At 34.6% G+C, this 18,645-nt stretch overlaps 1 protein-coding gene across 2 annotated transcripts; it reads left to right on the top strand.

Annotated features, from left to right (window-relative positions):
* The first annotated feature begins 685 nt into the window (after positions 1-685).
* LOC143448566 (neurocalcin homolog) lies at positions 686-17,417 on the top strand. Of its 2 annotated transcripts, XM_076948375.1 has the most exons (6): positions 686-1,207; positions 8,614-8,737; positions 8,867-9,012; positions 9,079-9,168; positions 11,182-11,287; positions 16,503-17,417. In XM_076948375.1, exons 1-6 carry the CDS (start codon positions 1,100-1,102, stop codon positions 16,598-16,600), a joined length of 672 nt encoding a protein of 223 aa, XP_076804490.1. In that variant the 5' UTR covers positions 686-1,099; the 3' UTR covers positions 16,601-17,417. The 2 variants fall into 2 exon arrangements, with proteins under 2 accessions (XP_076804490.1, XP_076804491.1); XM_076948376.1 differs by lacking the exon at positions 9,079-9,168 and having other exon boundaries at positions 1,040-1,207.
* The last annotated feature ends 1,228 nt before the right edge of the window (positions 17,418-18,645 follow it).

Genomic DNA, 18,645 nt, shown 5'->3' with positions numbered 1-18,645 from the left:
TTTTGGCCAGTTTTAAGTTGATCTCATATCAGTCATTGCATTAACATAAAACGGGTGATACTAATATGCATCAAAATGCGGAATATAGGCCCTGATAATGGGTCGGTCTCTATTTAGAACTTTTCTTATTCTCGGTTCAGCCTCAGGCCATAATGTAGAACAGTGCTCTTCAACAGGGGTTCCGTGAGTTATAAGGGTTCCGCGAGGGTTCCTCGTTTATTTAGGGAAATTGATTTCTTGCTTCAGCATTTTGATGCGTCATTCCGATTTTTTTTTAGATCACTGCACCGCATTCATACTCCAAGTAGGCCAGTTTGTTAAACAAGAAGTTGAGTGCAGTCAACAACCGAATAAAACATTGATATAATTGTTGCGTCACTTGCTGTTAACAAGAACGTTATTGTTGTATCACAGTCATAGGATGTTGCCGATGTACAGATCACAGAAGTACAAGCAGACTGAGTAGAGAGTACAGACTTGAGCTGCTGTTGAGCTTGTTAAAGTGTAACAGTGTAATAACGAAATATTTTATTTTCTGACCAAGCAATTCGTAATTTCTAAACTTTTGTTAGTGGAGCTCTGTGACAAACGCGAAAGTACATGAGGGGTTCCGCGTTGACAAAAAGTTTGAAGAGCACTGATGTAGAATGCACACTGGCTAGTTTGGTGAACACTAAAGTTATGCTTTTGCACACTCGTGAAAACTGCAGTATGAAACATGCCCAGTGACGCTGCATTGAAAACATTTGAAAGCTGTTAATGCCATGGTTCATATTGCTCCCATTGCTTTGTTCAACTTAACGACGCAGTTTGTAAATTTGCATGGTTTTAAAATAAAAAGTCTACAGATTATGTCAAAAGGTGGCCTACAAAACTCTTTATTTCTAGCATTGCCTGAATTTGAAACTGTTCACCAGGAACACTGAACAGCAGCAAACATCATTTATGCTTTGTTGAAGGGCATTGCAACAGTAAGTATTAAACAAGTTCGAGTCCAAAACTCACCACTTCCTATCGAGCTGAGTACTGTTGTTACCAGTGATACCAATGGTTTTTATAAGCTTTTTGTAGATCTAATGTCATGTAAGGTAAACTGAAAATGGGAAAACAAAATAGTAAACTTAAACCAGAAGAAATATCAGATTTAGTATCTGTCACCAAATTCGATGAGCATGAGTTACAAGAATGGTACAAGGGCTTTATTAAGGTAAATATTAAGTGTTTTTATGTGCTGTTAGTGCATGTTATAACTGTCAGTATTTATTTTTATTGCCACAACTAACAAAGGTTCTAATCTATGATCAGAACTGTTAAAGATTTGTAATCGCAAACTTATTTAAGTATATTAGTAATGTAAGATGCCATTTTAAATTTAACTCAATTAGTGCAAAATATTTTTTGATGTACAGTCAGCAGGACCTCTTTTTAATTCCGACCACTTTGTTTCGTCACAAAATGTCGCTTTAGCAAGGTATCTGAATAATCGGAACCAAAACAATAATTCAATTTAAATGGAAAAAACTAGTCGGTGTCAGGAAAACTGTTGGTAAAAAACAAAAAAGAATTTCAACAATCACCTATAAACAAAAGTGTATTCAATGTGCATGCTTTCTAAAACTAGCTCATCAGCGCTGACTTAGCGTTTCGTATGACGATTTCACTGCTGGTTTCACTGTGTGTAGATAATTGGCTATTGTTTTCGTTATCTGTGACAAATGAACAAAAATTTGCATTTACAACATGTCTTTTTCACTTTATAATCTGTTTTATCAGATTTTACATCTGTGACGAAATGAGTGTTTTTAGTACTTGTTAGTACTACTTTTTATTATATTATCACAAGGGAACACAATTTTTGTTGACTACGATCTAACAATTGTTTTTTACTAACTTTTGGGCGCTGAATCCAAAAATGACATCAGTTTTTCTCTATCACGTCAAGTTTTTGAGCTAAAATTGCACAATAGTGTGCAATTTTATGAACCTGGAACCACCATTCATCGCTCTGCACGGATAGGAACAGATAATATTTTATTGCTTGTCTGTTTTTCCTGGAAAGTACAAAAGTGAAAAGCAACTAACTTCAATTTTTCCATTCTAGTTTTGTCGGATGATTGCACCCTCCAACCAAAAATGGGGGGAAAAGCATCGACCTAAATCGATGCCTGTGCCTTTTTTGCTTAATAATTCAGTTGACCCTTCTTGTATATAACTTACTATATGATTAGCTTGTGCATTCCTATTATGTATGGAAAAGCAATACGGCTAAAGTTGTGAAAAGTTACATATTTTGGATGTATGCTGTAGAGCAGTGTTTTTCAAACTTTTTGCGATCGCGTACCACTCATTCGTTTTTTTTTACTACACTGCGTACCACCTGGCTCCTGAATGACTTATTTTACTCAAATGTACCGGTATTTATAGTTATTACCATTATTACTATACCATAACACCAATGAATAGCAAGAAAACACAATTTAATTTGATAGATGCAACTGTTTCTTCTGCACAAGCTTGTCTATCCGGGGCAACACATTACTCACAGCACATCGAAAATCATGTTCAGCGGTATGCGGTACCACTTAAAAAGCTCTCGCGTACCACAGGTTGAGAACCACTGCTGTAGAGCAAAAACTTGACGTGATAGAAGAAAACTGGCGGCATTTTTGGAATCAGCACACCAGAATTAGCCTAAATCAAGTGCAAAATCCGTGTCAATTAATTTTTTCCCCAAAATTGTTCCCCAGTGTTATGATATACTCACGATTTATGCTTGGTAATAGTTAATGGTTACGCACTTTTGATCATGTCCATTTGTGATAAACTGAGTTGTGTTTAATTTATCATATTTGTTGTTTGTATTCTAGCTATAGGCGCCCAACTTTTCAAAATCCAAGGTATGCTGTAAAGTTTAGGACATTACAATGTACAGTTAAAACGTAGAAAATGCACAATGGAGGTAGAAATTCATTGAAATTAGCGATGTGCCAAACTCCCGTGTTGCAATTGCACGTTTGGTAGTGACCAATAAATGTTCATTTCCGCCATTACATGGTTATTAATTTTAAACAGTAATTATCTTGAAAACATCTTAGTAAATTATTCCCTGCCACCAAGGTCATTAGATTGAGGAAAGGAAAGGCGCTGTGCCAATGCTCTATGTGACGCAAAGTTGGGCAGCAAACACAACGATTTATATTAATCTTATCCTACGAGTGTTATGCCTTTTGAGCAAGTAGTTTTTTTATGTTTTAAGTTAAAACAATTAAAAATTTTAACGTATCAAAGTCCTCAATGACAGTCATAAGACGTATCTCATTATAGTTAGCCTATAACGCCAAACAACGAATTAAAATGGCCCAACTGCTAATTGTGCGTTATTTTTTGTTGGCCAAATCTTAGCACCAAGCCGTTTTTATATCTCCAACCAATACAAAACCAACTAAATGTATGTAAGGTACAGTGCATCTTTGTTTCTTGAAAGTCTGCACATACTTTTGTTGACGGTATTGATGATGAAAAATTTAGAAAAAGCTATATACCATTTTGTAGAAGGTGCAATAAATGCAAGTTACAACTGAGTATTTCACCACCATTCACACTGTTTGTCATGCCAATTTTGCGTCATGTGGCAATAGCATTGGGCCAAAATATGCAGGTACGTAATTAAGCAACATAGCACACATCGGTTGGTTGGAAGATAGCCAAACCTGAGACACATTTAAGAAAGCGCTACAGAGTATTGATACAGCACTTCTGTCAAAATATTGTTTTTTTTGCCTAATGGCAAAGTTTTTTTTGAATTGACTTATGAATTTAGTAAGCAATGGCCTTGGAAAGAAGATTAAGTTATTATTCATGATAGTTGATAACTTCTTCGTTTCAGCTACAACCAGTATAGTTTTACGTCTGAGAGGATAAAAAACCTGTTCAATCGTTTTACACTATCAGTATTCAGTTTAACCACGAATTTCCTTTCAAAATAAAATAATATGTCCCAGTAATAATTCTATCATCGCTTTGCAGAATTCGCATTCAATTAAAATTACTAATTACTCCATGCTTTCGTTTCAATTCTCCTGTATTTCAGAGTGTGCTCTGACGTCATGCGTTCATTCTCGCAAGTAAGGTGATTAGTGGTCATTAGTCATTACGTTAGATAACTACTTGGCTTGTTTCATTTATTGGTACATCGTGTGTTTGCTATTGCTAACAACAACAATGGATATTGTAATGTTCTTTTCTTTGACTGGTTGGATCATATTTGAAGTAGGTATGAATTAATTTTGCACCAACTTTCCTCACAAAAACAAGATGTATAAATTGTGTTATGTTCAATACATATCTTACGTTAGAAAAAAATTAACTATTCCCTTAATTTATTATGCTTTTACTTGAAAAAGCCAACTGCAGTACCAGCTGTGCAAGACTGTTCTAGCGTAAGGTTATAATGTGCTTGCTTACACTTTGACACTGTGCTGCATGAAGGTTTGAAACTACTAAGCTATACGAAGCATGAACCAATTTAGAGAGATAGGCTTTTCAATGCAAAATACATTAAACCAAGGAGTAAAACCACGTCAGGATCCTCCCTGAATTTTGGCTTGCAATGAGATCTATGCTAGGACTGTCTACATACTTAGTTTGGACAGAATCCTTGTACTGTACTAAAATTTTTGAAACAACCACCTAAACTTTGCAGCAAGTTTTGAGCTTCAAATTTTAGGACAAATGCTCGAAAAAAACAATATTTTCAAGCCCCACCAAATTCAAACCTTTGCCTGGACCTGCAACCAGCTATCGCCAAAACCATAACAAACCAGCCCACATGGACGTTACATGCGTATTGAACTAGAACATTTCTTACTTTTGTAATTCTAATATTAGAACATTTCTTACTTTTATAATATTATTATATTAGTTACTCTAAAAAAGCATACACAGACACAGAAGAGGTTATTGCACCAACATTAGCCATTTTTGTTGAAGAAATGTTTAGAACTGAAGCCGCCGAAAAAGTTATACGAGTTCCATTGTCAAATGACACAATTTCACGAAGAATAGAAGACTTGTCCTCAGATTTAAAAGATTAAGTTTGCGAACACTTTGTTGCGATAGAAGATGAACTGTCTGTGTTAAGGGCTTTACAAGTTGACAAATCTACTGACAGAACAGGGAACTGCTTGCTTTTATTCGGTTCATAAAGGATGCAAAATTGGTAAATGAGTGCTTGTTTTGCAAAGAATTGGAAAGCACAACTAGAGGGAAGGATATATTTGAATTGGTCAATGCTTTATAAGTTGCAATGTAGTAACTGTAAAAGCGTTTGTAACGATGGTTGTCCTTCGATGCAAGGGAAAACAAAGGATTTGTTGCATTTGTGCTCCAAAATTCCAAAGGTGGTAATTGTGCATTGCATGATCCATAGAGAAGCTCTCATGGCCAAATCTTTGCCTGAAGATTTACAAGTTGTTATGAGTCAAGTTAGCCAAGAGTTAAATTTCATTAAATCTCGGCCGCTATAAAATCGACTTTTTTCTCAACTGGTAAAGCTATGGATTTTGAGTACGAGTTTGTTTGCTGTGTCATACTGAGCTTTTTTACTTTCGAAAGGAAAGGTGTTAAAACGCATGGTCCATTTAAAAGCTCAAGTCATTTCCTTCATGGAAGCGCATAAGAAAGATTTTGTATTTTCTATTTATAACAAAGTTTGTTGGCTAAAAGTTCTGTTTCTTTCAAACTTGTTTGATAAGCTAAACAGTTTAAATTCCAGTCTCCAAGGGCCATCAGAATATATAATCACAGCAACAGCAACAGCAACATCAAAGATACGGTCACCAGACGAAACATTGACATTGTGGAAAACTGAAGTATCAAAGAAAATCATTGATTCATTCCCTGCTCTTAATGAATCTCCACTAAAAAAAGAAATTATTCCTGAAATTATGAACACACTGTCTTGACTACAGCTGGCACTTCAAAATTATTTCCCATACTTTGCTGTTAACAGCTTTAGATGGGTAGTTAATCTAGTTGGAATCAGTAAATCAAGCAACCTTTCTACTGAAGAAGAAGAGCAGCTCATTGATTTACAAAACGACCTGTTTTTTGAAGTATTGTTTCCCGAAAAACGCTTGGTTGAATTTTGGCTATCTTCTTACAAATAGTATTCATTGATCGGGACAAAAGTCATAAAAATAATTTTGCCATTTGCTTCTTCATGGCTCTGTGAATATGGATTTTCTGTTTAGACAGAAATTAAAAGCAAAAAACGGGAGAGACTTCTTGGAATTGACGACGAAATGCCGGTGTGCTTGGCAACGACTAACCTCGTTTCACTAACAATAACAGAAGTTGAGTGTCGGCCAAAAAACATCTCAATTACTGGTGCGTCGACGCTCATGATTTTCAACAACAAGTAAACAGACTTCAACAATTATTTCTCGTGTAAAATTTCTTAATTTTATTGTAAACAGATGATCGCGTGTGGTGTGTTTATCGCACGAACGGAATTCGGTCGATTCGCCATAAATTTTTCCCAAATTTTTGGTCGGGTGTGTAAGCCCCTCTCATTTATCGGCCCAATATTTTTATCACCAAAGGGGGCTTATGCACTGGTATATACGGTATAGTAATAGTTTATTTTTATCTCATTATTTGACAAAATTATGTTTTTTCCTTGTAGATTTCATTGTTGAAATTCAAACTGTACATTAAACTAAATTTGAATTTTAAATGCACTTACTAAGTACAAAACTAAATTGCATCATGTACGTGACAGATGGGACATTTTGAATGCGACCGATGCAGTGGTGGGATTCAAATATTTTAACATCCTGTTCTCTCACTAGCAGCATGCCATATTGACCCGGGGCCGATATACACATATGCGACGATAGGCCTATACATACGTTCGTTAACAACCGGTTCGATGAGGTCATTGAAGTACCAAGAACCGGTTCTTGCAAACCGACTGAATCCCACCACTGGACCGATGGTACAACATGTCAAGTATACAACGAATACGTCCAGTCACAGTTTTTGGAGCATATGTTACTTAAAATCCACTATTTTGATTTAACTGCTGAAACTACAGAATAATTTACTAATTTATACATTAATATGAATTATAGATTTTTGTCTCACAAGCAGTAAAATACTGCGAAATGGTGCTAATGCTACAAGTAATAACAAAAAAATAACTGCAGTTTATCATTATCAGTGAATATGTATGTTTATTGTATGACAATGACATTGCATGCCCATGAAAATTTTTGTAAAGTTCCATATAAAACCGATTTAATCTGCAAATGAGTTTCTATTATATACAGCAACTTTTGAACTATTATGTTCAAGTATTAGTGGTACTTAAACTGATTTGTTTAAAATACATTTTGGATGATAATAAGTAAATGCATTATAAATAAAACACAAGAACATGCTAAAACTAGAAAGATAAATGTATTATTAACTATTAAACTTTCTAAGCAATTCTATATATAACTTGGCTATTTATTAAAATAGGTAAATTTTTCAGTTGACTGACGATGTTATCATGAGTTAACCATGTTGTATTGTGATCAGACTCAAAAGTATGAACTGAAGAAGGTCAGATGTTTTTGGCATCATACATTACATTCGTCAATTATTTTATTACTAGCCTGAAAAAGTCCTAAGTATTTTACCACTTTTTTTGGAGGAAAATCTCCAAGATCCTCTTTCAAAATCATTTTCTTTTCCTGCTTTTGACTCAACTTCTGAGCCAACAAAAGGAAAGCAATTCATTTGCCCATTTTATAAGCAACATTTTGAAAAATTAAACTATTTATGTTCGGAGCATTAATTGAACATTTATGTTCACCCACAATGATAATTAATGAACCGGGATCTTGTCTTAAATGGGAACTTATTTAAATGATGAACCGGGAACTTATTTAAATGATGAACCGGGAACTTGTCAGCTTATTATTCAAACAGCTTGGTTTATTCGAGTTAAATTATTGAAAACATGTCAATACTCAACTGAGTAATTGGACTAAGATTTCACTTGGCATATCCCTATCTGCTACTTTTGAAATTTTTGCATTCTTTAAGTTTGTTTGATTGTATTTACTTTAATGAAGGTCAAATGTTGATGTTATACTTCCTTCATTTGTTCTCCTGATTGCAGCCATATTGGATTTGGTGGACATGCTGACCTACCATCTTATAGCACAGTTCTGTTATTGCTGTCTTGCATGTCTTCAAGCTTTTGGGCTTTGCCATTTTTTCCTGCTCGTTAATTGGTCATGAGCATGTGTTTTAATGTGCTATAACTACAACAGTTAACATCGTAACTTTTGCTCCACACAACGTATTTAAACACACGTAAATAACGCAAAAAATAAAAATAAACAATATAAAAATGGAATTATATTTCAGTAAAAGTTTTTGCAACTTGGTACTCATTAATTATACTCTTGTTTTCGAAAAACAGTCATACCAGAGAATTTTTCACTTATAGGAAGCTTAATGTAAATGCATTGTCCACTGATTTTATCGTTGTACAGTGTATTGCCTATTGAGTTTATGAGAATAGTTTTAAGATTTTAAAATAAAATGTTTAAATTACAGGATTGCCCATCAGGAAAGTTAACCATAGAAGAATTCCAAACAATTTATGCTAATTTCTTTCCCCAAGGAGACGCCACCAAGTTTGCTGCCCATGTTTTTAGAACTTTTGACTCCAATGCTGACAGTAAGGGTTTGGTTTTACAATTTACTGCATATTGTGTTTCATTGATGCTTACCATGCACTTTCATGCTTACCATGCACATTGCTATTAAAAAGTTAATTGTTGTTTTTGTAATTGAGCATTTTTGGTAGATGCTATTGATTTTCGTGAATTCATTTGTGCATTGAGTGTGACCTCTCGTGGAAAATTGGATGAAAAATTGAAGTGGGCATTTTCCATGTATGACTGTGATGGAAATGGAAGAATATCTAAAGAGGAAATGCTAGACATTGTGCGCGTAAGTAATCCATAATTCAAGCAATTTTTGGCCGCTTTACACTAATGTACTGTTTGTTTAAACCAGGGGTGGCCAACCTGTGGCCTGTGGGTCGCATGCCAAACAATATTGTGCATTCCGCACAGAGTTTCTGTAAAGCTTGGTATAATGCTCAAAGTATGTATTGGAGACTAACAAAATCAAACTAATTTGATAAAAAATAATGCTAAAATATCATTTAGATAATATTGCTAAATGCTAAGCTAAAAACTACTATACTGCTGTACAGCAAACAATAAGGTTTTCTTGGAGTTCAATTATGAAGGCACCACAAAAAAGTCAACCCAACTTATTTTATAAACAAACTTTTTCTGTTGTTTTCAAATCAGTTTTCCAGCTGATTGACAATATGTGGTTCTACAAATGATATTAATATATTCGTATAATACGATTCTACATACGATACTGATATAGTAATGCGATACCAACTAATGAACGCATTTTAGGATGAGGAAAGCAGATACGGGCCCAAATAACTGCTTAAATTAAGTATGATGTCTTAAGTTCTTCTCACCAGGCCCGTCTGTAAAACACCCAAAACGGCCCTTGGGTTTAAAAAGGTTGTCCACTCCTGATTTAAACTCTCAAGATGCAATATTGTCTACAAGTAAGGTGATGTTTCACATTGCATTGATAATTGCAGTCTAATTTGAAAAAACAGCGGGTCCATAAATGCACATTGTGATCCATAATGAGGTTATGTTACATCACTAATGACTGCAGGCAGCTAAGCAAAGCAACTGTGGTGTAGTCGTAGATTAAAAGTTTGTAATGTATTCGTGCTAGCAAAATTGTAGAGGTCTGACTAATTTAGGCAAATTATCCCACTTGTAATTAGCAAAAACGGTGGCGATTTAGTCGAAGAAATGAGTTAGACAAAGCCAACTTATCCCAACTTGATAATGCACTCAGCAATAGGATCTCATTCACAACCAAATGATATGCGGTGACTTGGGCTAACTGTCGACTTAGGCGAGTTCTATTATAATTAATTGGTTAAAAATTATAATTAATTAGCTGGTCAACAGTGTGAGTTTCTTTACGGTACAAACCAGGTCTCACATGGTGTAAATTTCAGAAAAGTTTCTTAATGTCGGATTGGTGTTATGTTAAATATCCATTGCCATTATATTATGGAGTGCTGCGATTGTGCTAATAGAAGTCTTAAGTATTGATTGATCGCTGAACTAGCATCTGAATCAAACATAACTGCATTAATAATCAATAGGTAATAACATGTAATCAATAAAAATGTCTGGATAATTCAAGTTAATACTTTTGCGAAATATACCTGGCATATAAACCGCAATATCTTTTTGTCATGCACCAAACTTTTTGCGTCCTAGACATGACGACTGTTTACCACTATTTGAATGTCATCCATATTCTACATTACTATTCCCCATGGCATGTCTATTTTTGATCTTTTTTCTTTACTTTTAGCTAATGAAAGCAAAAGATAACCACTTATGATGACAGGTGGTAGCATTGGTGGTGAGACCAACATGCAAAGTTGGCAGTCGACATTTACAAATAAACTTTTGCACATGCATTCACTACCTGTCAGTCAATTGGAGGCAGTGGGTCAGATTTGCCGGTTCATTAAACATGGGCACATGTAATATATAATTAGAATTATAACTATTAACCAGATAATCGTATCGTATGGCAAAATGCGATTAATTGCATCTGATTTTATTTTGACGTGGTAGTTTGACACTGTTGCAAATCTTTATGCTGCACCATGTCTGATAGATTTCTGTATGCCCATGTCACAAGGGTGTTATGCAGTGTGTTCGTTTTTTTTCTGAGAACTATTTATTACAGCCAATTGACCATACAGCGCCTGGTACCCAACACAAGTCACTAACAAGCTTTGTGCAAGAAAAACTTAACCAGCGGAGGCATTGTTTTTATCAAACTGGTCACTTTAAAACAAGCTAAAAAATCAATCAAGTGAAACTCTTTAGTGCCTCAATGGTAAATCATAATATTCTATTTTAATCTTTTCATAAAAGATGTTGTCAAGTATTAAAATGCAAGTCAATGCAGATATTAAAATATAATCAATGCAGTATGCACAAATTATAATATTAGAACAAATCTTATTTTGTTCACTTATTGCCACAGGCTATTTACAAGATGGTTGGTGCTGTAATGAAGATGCCAGATGATGAATCAACTCCAGAAAAGAGGACAGACAAAATATTTCAACAAATGGACAAAAATTCAGATGGTGAGTGAATAATGAAGCTAACTCTGTTAAAATTTCATTTCAAAGTTATGCCAAATCGTATGGTATTGAATTGTGTGGTATCAAAATGGTTGAAAAAATTTAATGTTTCCTATGACACCACAGTACAACGATAAGCAAAGTTGGCATTGGTTTCGTAATCTTATATGGAACTCTCTTTTGTAACATTGCAAGATAGAGCAGGATGCTATATATATTTTTCAAAGCAATATGGGATTGCACCAGAATATTCATGGTACTCAAAGGAAGGAATAATAATAACTAGTAATAAGGACAGTCAAGTTCAATAAGGACCGAAATTTTAACACGGATTTTCAAGAGGTTATAAATCCTCTTCGCCAGGTTCTGTACATGCAGATTGGTGTAGCTTTCGCAAACAACCGTCTTAAACAACTCAAGCTATACTGCAGTTGTAGTCAGTGGAATCCATTGAAATTTCAAGACGATACTAAATGTCAGTACAGTGAGACCTCGTTAATCCGAACCATGAACAACCGGAATCCCCGCTATCTGACACAAAACTGCTTGGGAACGGATTTCTTCCTTTAATCCGGAAACCCCGCTGTCCGATTTCGACACAAAAGTTTTATAACAAATGTGCTAAATCAATAGCAAAAAAATCCGATAAACCGGATTATTAAGAGTCAAGCGAAAAGGATTCACGATTTTCCTAGATACAGTAAATAATTGACGAAAACAATAGCCGATTATCTACGCATAATAATGTCCGTAATGTCATAATAAACTCGGTAATTTGAATTGAAGTAAGGTGCATACTGCATTTTGAACACGGTGCTGCATTTGCAAGATTGATTGATTTTTCGCTTTCCGATAATCCGGATACCCCGCTAAACCGAAAATTTATGACGAAACAGAACAGAACAGCTTTTTTGTATGTCTTTGTCGATTTCCAGCTATATGATAGTTGTCACTTGGTTAATCTGAAAGTTTGGTTACGTTGCTTACACTCAGTCTTACTATCCTATGCCAAAAAATTAAAACAACCTGCTTAGATTTGTGATTTGGTTAAATATGCCAAGCGGATTTACCGTTTGCATTTTTGCCAATATGCCAAAAATTGTCAAATAACTCCATCATATTGAGTCATAAATCCTTGGCACATGTTGAAATTAAGTTGTCGTTTTCGTCAATCATTAAAGAAGACTGTTGCCACCTATCAGTAAAATTTTAAGATAATACTATAAAGCAGCTCTTTTGAGCCTTTTCGATGATGGTTTCCACTTCTAGGTATCATGAAAATCTCATCCGCATGACATACAGTCCAAGCTGAAAAACATTTTACAGGATGACGATTTTTTCATTTGTTGACTTTTTCTCGATACTACTTAATGAATCAGAACATTTTATAAAACAATTCCTACCAAAATCCATATACAAATATGTGTCAGCATTTGTAACCCCAATTCAACCTAAACAGAAACAAAATTATAACACACTTAAGGAGTCTTGAAAAATTACGTGAGAGTTTAACTTTGCGTGAGTTGTATAAAGCGTACTTTACGTCAGGGATCAAATGCGAATGTTGCTTTTTCTTTGTCACTTCGTTTTTCTATCATGCTCTTTTTAATGGCAATTGTATTCATGGAATCAATATTGAGTTTTTTGTCGTGATCATTGCACTTGCCTCCTTCATGGCCCAATGGGAGGCAACCAATCAGCGTTGCTTTAAGAATAATCGAAGATTAAAGAGACAAATTTCATCCGCACTACATTTTATATGCACTAAAGTTTCACAAGTTGGAAAGCACTGCTTTGAAGCATAAGGAAGTAATTTCACATGAAAAAGTGGTTAATTTGAAAAATCTTGAGCAACTTCTGGTTGAAGTAGTTTTGTGAATTACTAGTTTTAGACTTCTGCCATCAAGTATTAAAGTTTAATAGACAATATTTCAAAGAGTAAGGGTTATCAAAACCCAAAAAGTGCTTACCTTTCAAAGTTTTTGGTGTTTTTTGGTAGAAATAGTCCATGATTACTCTAAAAATGGGTGGTTATACTATTTACAGTCAATATAACTACCTTGTGCATTAAAATTTAATGTGATTTGGTTAAATATGGCGATTAGAATTAATTATACCTTTTGACCAATACACAAACCAATCGCCCAAATAACCTTAACTTTTTGACTTGCCTTAATCCAATTGTTGTTTTAGTCGAATACTGAAGGGGACTTTAGTGACCTTCAGCTTAAATTTGAAGACAGTATCTTGAAGTGTAAGAGAGTTATTAAACACCAAAAAGTGATTATTTTTCAAAGATTTTGGCTGTTTGCAGTTTTAAGGATTAAGCCAAAAATGTGTGGATTTTATGTTTGCGCTTAGTATAACTACCCTATGCAGTAAAATCTTTAAAAATCTGGTTAAATTTACTCAGTTTAATTTTTGACCGTAAATATCAACTCCTGGTTGAAAATTTTCTAAAAATGCCACAAGCCCACTACTTTTCAAGAAAACTCATATTAAAATCGCTGAAATTTTAACGTTAAAAATTTCAAACATTGGGAATCCCCTTTGAATGGAAGTTAAAAGAAAAAGTAAGTTCTATTTCTGGATATTAATGTAATGTGCGTCTGCCAGAGGTAACTTTGACCAGAATTAAAAACTAAGTAAAAGTAGCCATTCAAACTTTCCAGAATTCATGGTTAAACTCAATTTTAAGATGTTATTCTCAGATCACATGACCTAATGTAGCTATTTATTCTTGCGTGGATGGAAAGTTAATAGATGAACAACCAACCAAAGTTTCATTGTGTTATTGAAAATACTGTTAGCGTTACATAAAAGACATTTTCCCATAGTTGTAGTGATGTGATCTATTCCAATTTCTTCTCACCATATTCCATGACCACGTTACTTCCAGTTACGTACTTCCACAAAATTTGAAGAATATAACTTAACACAATAAAAAGTTATGTAAGAAAGTGTGAATTCTTTCAAAGTTTCCAAGTGTCATATATCTTGCCCTAATCCTTATAACATGATTGGATGTAATTGTAATTAAATTAAATGTTTGAGACTCATGTAGCTTTCCATTACCGAAGTTTGAAAGCAAGGCGACAAAAGATAAACAAGTTATTAATCGCCGAAAAATGTCTATTTTTTAAGGTTTGCAGATATTTCACAAAAAAGCAATCACATGATCACATATACGAAAAAAACCGAGACTTTTCCAAACCCTGACCACATACCAAAATTAAGGATGTCCTACTTTATTTATGCAAGTTATTATGGGCTGGGCTGGGCTGGTCATCTGTGTCAAGACGTAGATTGTTTGTTTTGACTTTGTATGCTTATTTTTATTTCTAGTTCCATGTCCTGTTTGGCTGAAAACAATATAACTAGATTAGAGAAGTTTACCGGAGTGTTTGTGGTTTTCATGGAAGTAGTTATCCACTTCTAACATATCCTCTGATTTGCTTGTTGAGAATGGTTGTGACATTTCCGTATGTCTATCCAATGTAGAGGGCACCACATGGATTCCAACTGGTAAAGAACAAGTCAATGTAGGTTTGAAGCGATGATGGTATGGTATCATATTCTTGGTCCATGTATTGAGAAAAGTCTTTGCACTGCTTAACTCGGCAATAACGCCTCATCGCTCTAGCCATGGTTACCAAGCTAGCCTTTGTACAAGTTCCGGCAGCAACATACATTTTTTAGTTTTTTATTTTTTTATATGGTTCTGCTCGAATATTGAACTGTCCGCTCGCCAGACTATTGAACAGGAGCAAGAACCGTTAATGCCTTGTGCAAGGGTATCGAACATTGGCTGCATTGTTGTAAGCCCAGCGCTTTAACCACTTGGTTTCCGAGTTGACAAATTCAACGGTTGATAGAATTGGTGACTTTTCTTCTCCAGCTAAACAGATATATATAAAGGAAGCTGGTGAAGAAAGTGCAGAGTGGTTTGTCTAGTCGGTTTTTAGAATTTGGGGTTGGTTTTATCTTGTGTACGATGTTCCTAATATAGAAGTAAATAAAATTACTTGGGAAACTGTTGTTTGGAGACATTTTGTTAGTATAATTTTACCTTGTTTTCCAAGATTGTTTGGGATTTACATATCTAGCGAGTACGGTTTTGGAAGTGTTTTCACTAAGTACCTTTGGTAGTTAAATGTGGTAAAACCTGTCCATTTAGTGTAGGGGTGTGTTTCTGTCTTTTTGCAGTATATAAAAGTGTTGGTTAGTATGTTTTCTCCTGGAACCACAACATCCAAAAAATGAATTTTATCATTGAACTCTAACTTTTTAGAACATTTTATGGACTGATAAATGATGTAGAGGTGGTTAAAAACATTTCCTGTCTTTGAGTCTTAAAACCCATTAGGGTATCAATTATGTATCGATTGTGTATAAGAACTTGTTTGAGTTGTTGCTGAAGTTAATTGTTTTGGGAACCAGCTCATAAAGGTGTAATCCATCATTGGAGCATATAATGGGAGATACCATGGCAACTATTTTGGTCTGTGTACCATATTTACTCGACTTGTACAAAATGCTTTTAAAAAATAAAAACAAGTCGAGTAAATATGGTACACAGACCAAAATAGTTGCCATGGTATCTCTTATCGAGGGTTGAGAGGTTATTTTTTCACGCTACTTTGGTTAGCATTTTACTTTTCATTTCCCACAGACTATGATGAAAAATAAACACTACAATACAACGAAAAAAATAAGTTAAACATGAATTTCAAATGTCTGCAAAATGAAATTATTGCTGCTTCTTTGGTTGTTGTATTTATTCTTTAACACTTATAACAGGGTTGCCATCGGTCTGGACTCAAAAATAAGGACGAACAGAAAACAAAAGAAGAAATACTACCTTAAACAGTGCACAACAGGAGATGGCAAACAATGTTCCAAAAATGAAAAAAACGAGATACTATTTGCATGTTCTCAATTTTTGTATCTCTTACGAACGAATGTCTGCCTTAAAAATAAGACGAAAATAAGGACATTTCTTAAAAAAAAGACAAAAATATTTTCTAAGACACGGACCTTTAAAATAAGGACAAATCTTAGAAATAAGGACGGTATGGCAACCCTGCTTATAATTATTTAATAAGGAGGTTAGAAAACATTTGCCCAAAAAGCAGTTTATAGTTAAAGCTGTCATTTTATTGCAGATAGTTTCATAAAATGAGTCCTGAGATAAATCCTACATTGTTTTTTTTTTCAGGTGACATCACAATTGACGAATTTGTGGAAGGTGCCAAAAATGATCCTTCTATTGTTCGACTCTTGCAATGCACTCCAGGTGGTGGAGCTTCTGGTTAATCAGTTTTTGTGGCCGTTGGCATAATGTACCTATATTTGGCGAAGGTTGTTTGTATAACAACTTGATGCAGCTCATATTAATGAGACATATACCGGTATATGCAGTATATGTATTATTTATAAATTTTCATTCATTATGACATGACAGGTCTAGTGGCATCTTATGATTTCAATAGGTTGTGTTGTAAAATTATACTGTTATTAACACTAAAATATTTCTCAGCTGTTATTGTTAATTTTATTGCCTGTATTTCAACGTTTTTTCTTTTTCTGCAATAATTCCTTGCACCTTTACCGTATGTATATTTCTGTATAGTGGTCAAGAAGGACTAAACATTGCGGTTGATGAGTATTATGATGTGGGAACTTAATTCTTGAACTTTAATGAAAAAAACTATGTTAAAATTTTGTATGTTAGTTATACAAGAATAAGGATGTGCCAAATCGAAGAAGATTCTCATATGTGACAGTACGTAGTATAATAGATTTTCGTATTAGTGCTTATCCAAATATCCCAGTTTTGCTCATTGAGCATAGTCGATGAGCATACTTGATGAGCAAGGGAATCATTATAGTTGTCACTTCATTGATGCGAACATGTTTTTGTGTATGGAATTATGAGAAGTTTGCAAACATTTACAGTCAATCAAACAGCCAGTTGTTTTGCTCCTTGCATGATTGGTTACAGGATAACAAAAATAATCGACATTTATGTATGATGTAGGGGTTCATTTTCGATTTGGCACTTCCTTGTGCAAGACTACATTTATTTAATAGTGTATTATTATGCACGGTGAATAAATAAATTTACGACAGACTTTTTAATATATCGTAATATGTTTCTGGTGGACGGTATTAGTCGTAACAATTTTTATATCTTATAAAACATTGGTACCGCAAAGGGCTTTCATCGGACATTGTTTCCAAAGTTTTAAGCAGGCCCGTAACCAGATAGGGACGCACTTGTCAAAATCTGAATACATCACAGTACATTTTATCTGACAGCTAGTTGTATGGCACCCTCTGTTAAACCGGTTCAACAGAGTTTTATATTCCGCCACCACTAGCGTATTTATGGGGCTATTGGGCCATAGGTTTTTTTACGTCTTCGTTCTGTTTCGTTTATTGCATTTTCTTGCGTTGGACTACGTGGGATACATCAAGATCGTTGTATACGGCGTTTCAAAAGCGTACTTAAATGCATTTCGCGCATTTTGAACGGAATGGGCAAACAGAGATTTTAGATCAAAAAATTTTAAAAACCTTTGGTCCCCAGTCAACGCAATCCTAAATGCACTCATGACTGATGTGAAGATAGAACTGTAGCGCATAATGTAAACTGAAAATTTATTAAATGAATGTTCGGACTCCTCAAGTAGACTAACTGTTCTTCCCAGTAAGAACTCGAAATCAGACCCCAGAAAAACTTCTATTTCAAATATGCGTTGTAAACTGAACAAAAATAAATGTAACGAGAATCCTTGCTTTAGCACATGCTAGTTGAATTATCATTACAGTATGGAGAAAGATTTAACAAATCAACTTACTTATTTAAACTTTTGAATGAGTTTAACAAATAACAAAAACATTCTCTTGATCTGAGCGATATGGTGTCATTGCGTTAACATTTTGCAATAATTGGGAAACTTGCAATAGAAAACTATACACTACCGACTACCGCGTTTTGTGATGTCTGTTACAAAACGGCTTTCTTCGATAAACACCAACTAGATAACCATGTGCCAAATAACGAATTATCCCAACCGGTCTTATTTCGTCTGTCTTTTTAACGCAGTTGTTAATCTGTAAGCTACATGGTGTTATCGCTTTAGTTAGTTTAGTCTGATAGTTCTGAATAGTCTTCCATTACCGCTCTAGGCCTACATTGCATTGCATTCGCTTTTTTCCTTTTAATTATTCAGCAAGATGACAATGCCGCTCCTTGTTGTCTACAGCTAGGGTTGCCGACGTCAGGATTTTCCCTGACATGTGAGGTAATTTAGTGTTCAAATCGGTTCCATGACATTTGACCGCGGGAAATTGAC

Source organism: Clavelina lepadiformis, chromosome 3, assembly GCF_947623445.1.
Source record: "Clavelina lepadiformis chromosome 3, kaClaLepa1.1, whole genome shotgun sequence".
NCBI lineage: Eukaryota > Metazoa > Chordata > Ascidiacea > Aplousobranchia > Clavelinidae > Clavelina > Clavelina lepadiformis.
This window is presented reverse-complemented; position numbering and strand designations above follow the sequence as displayed.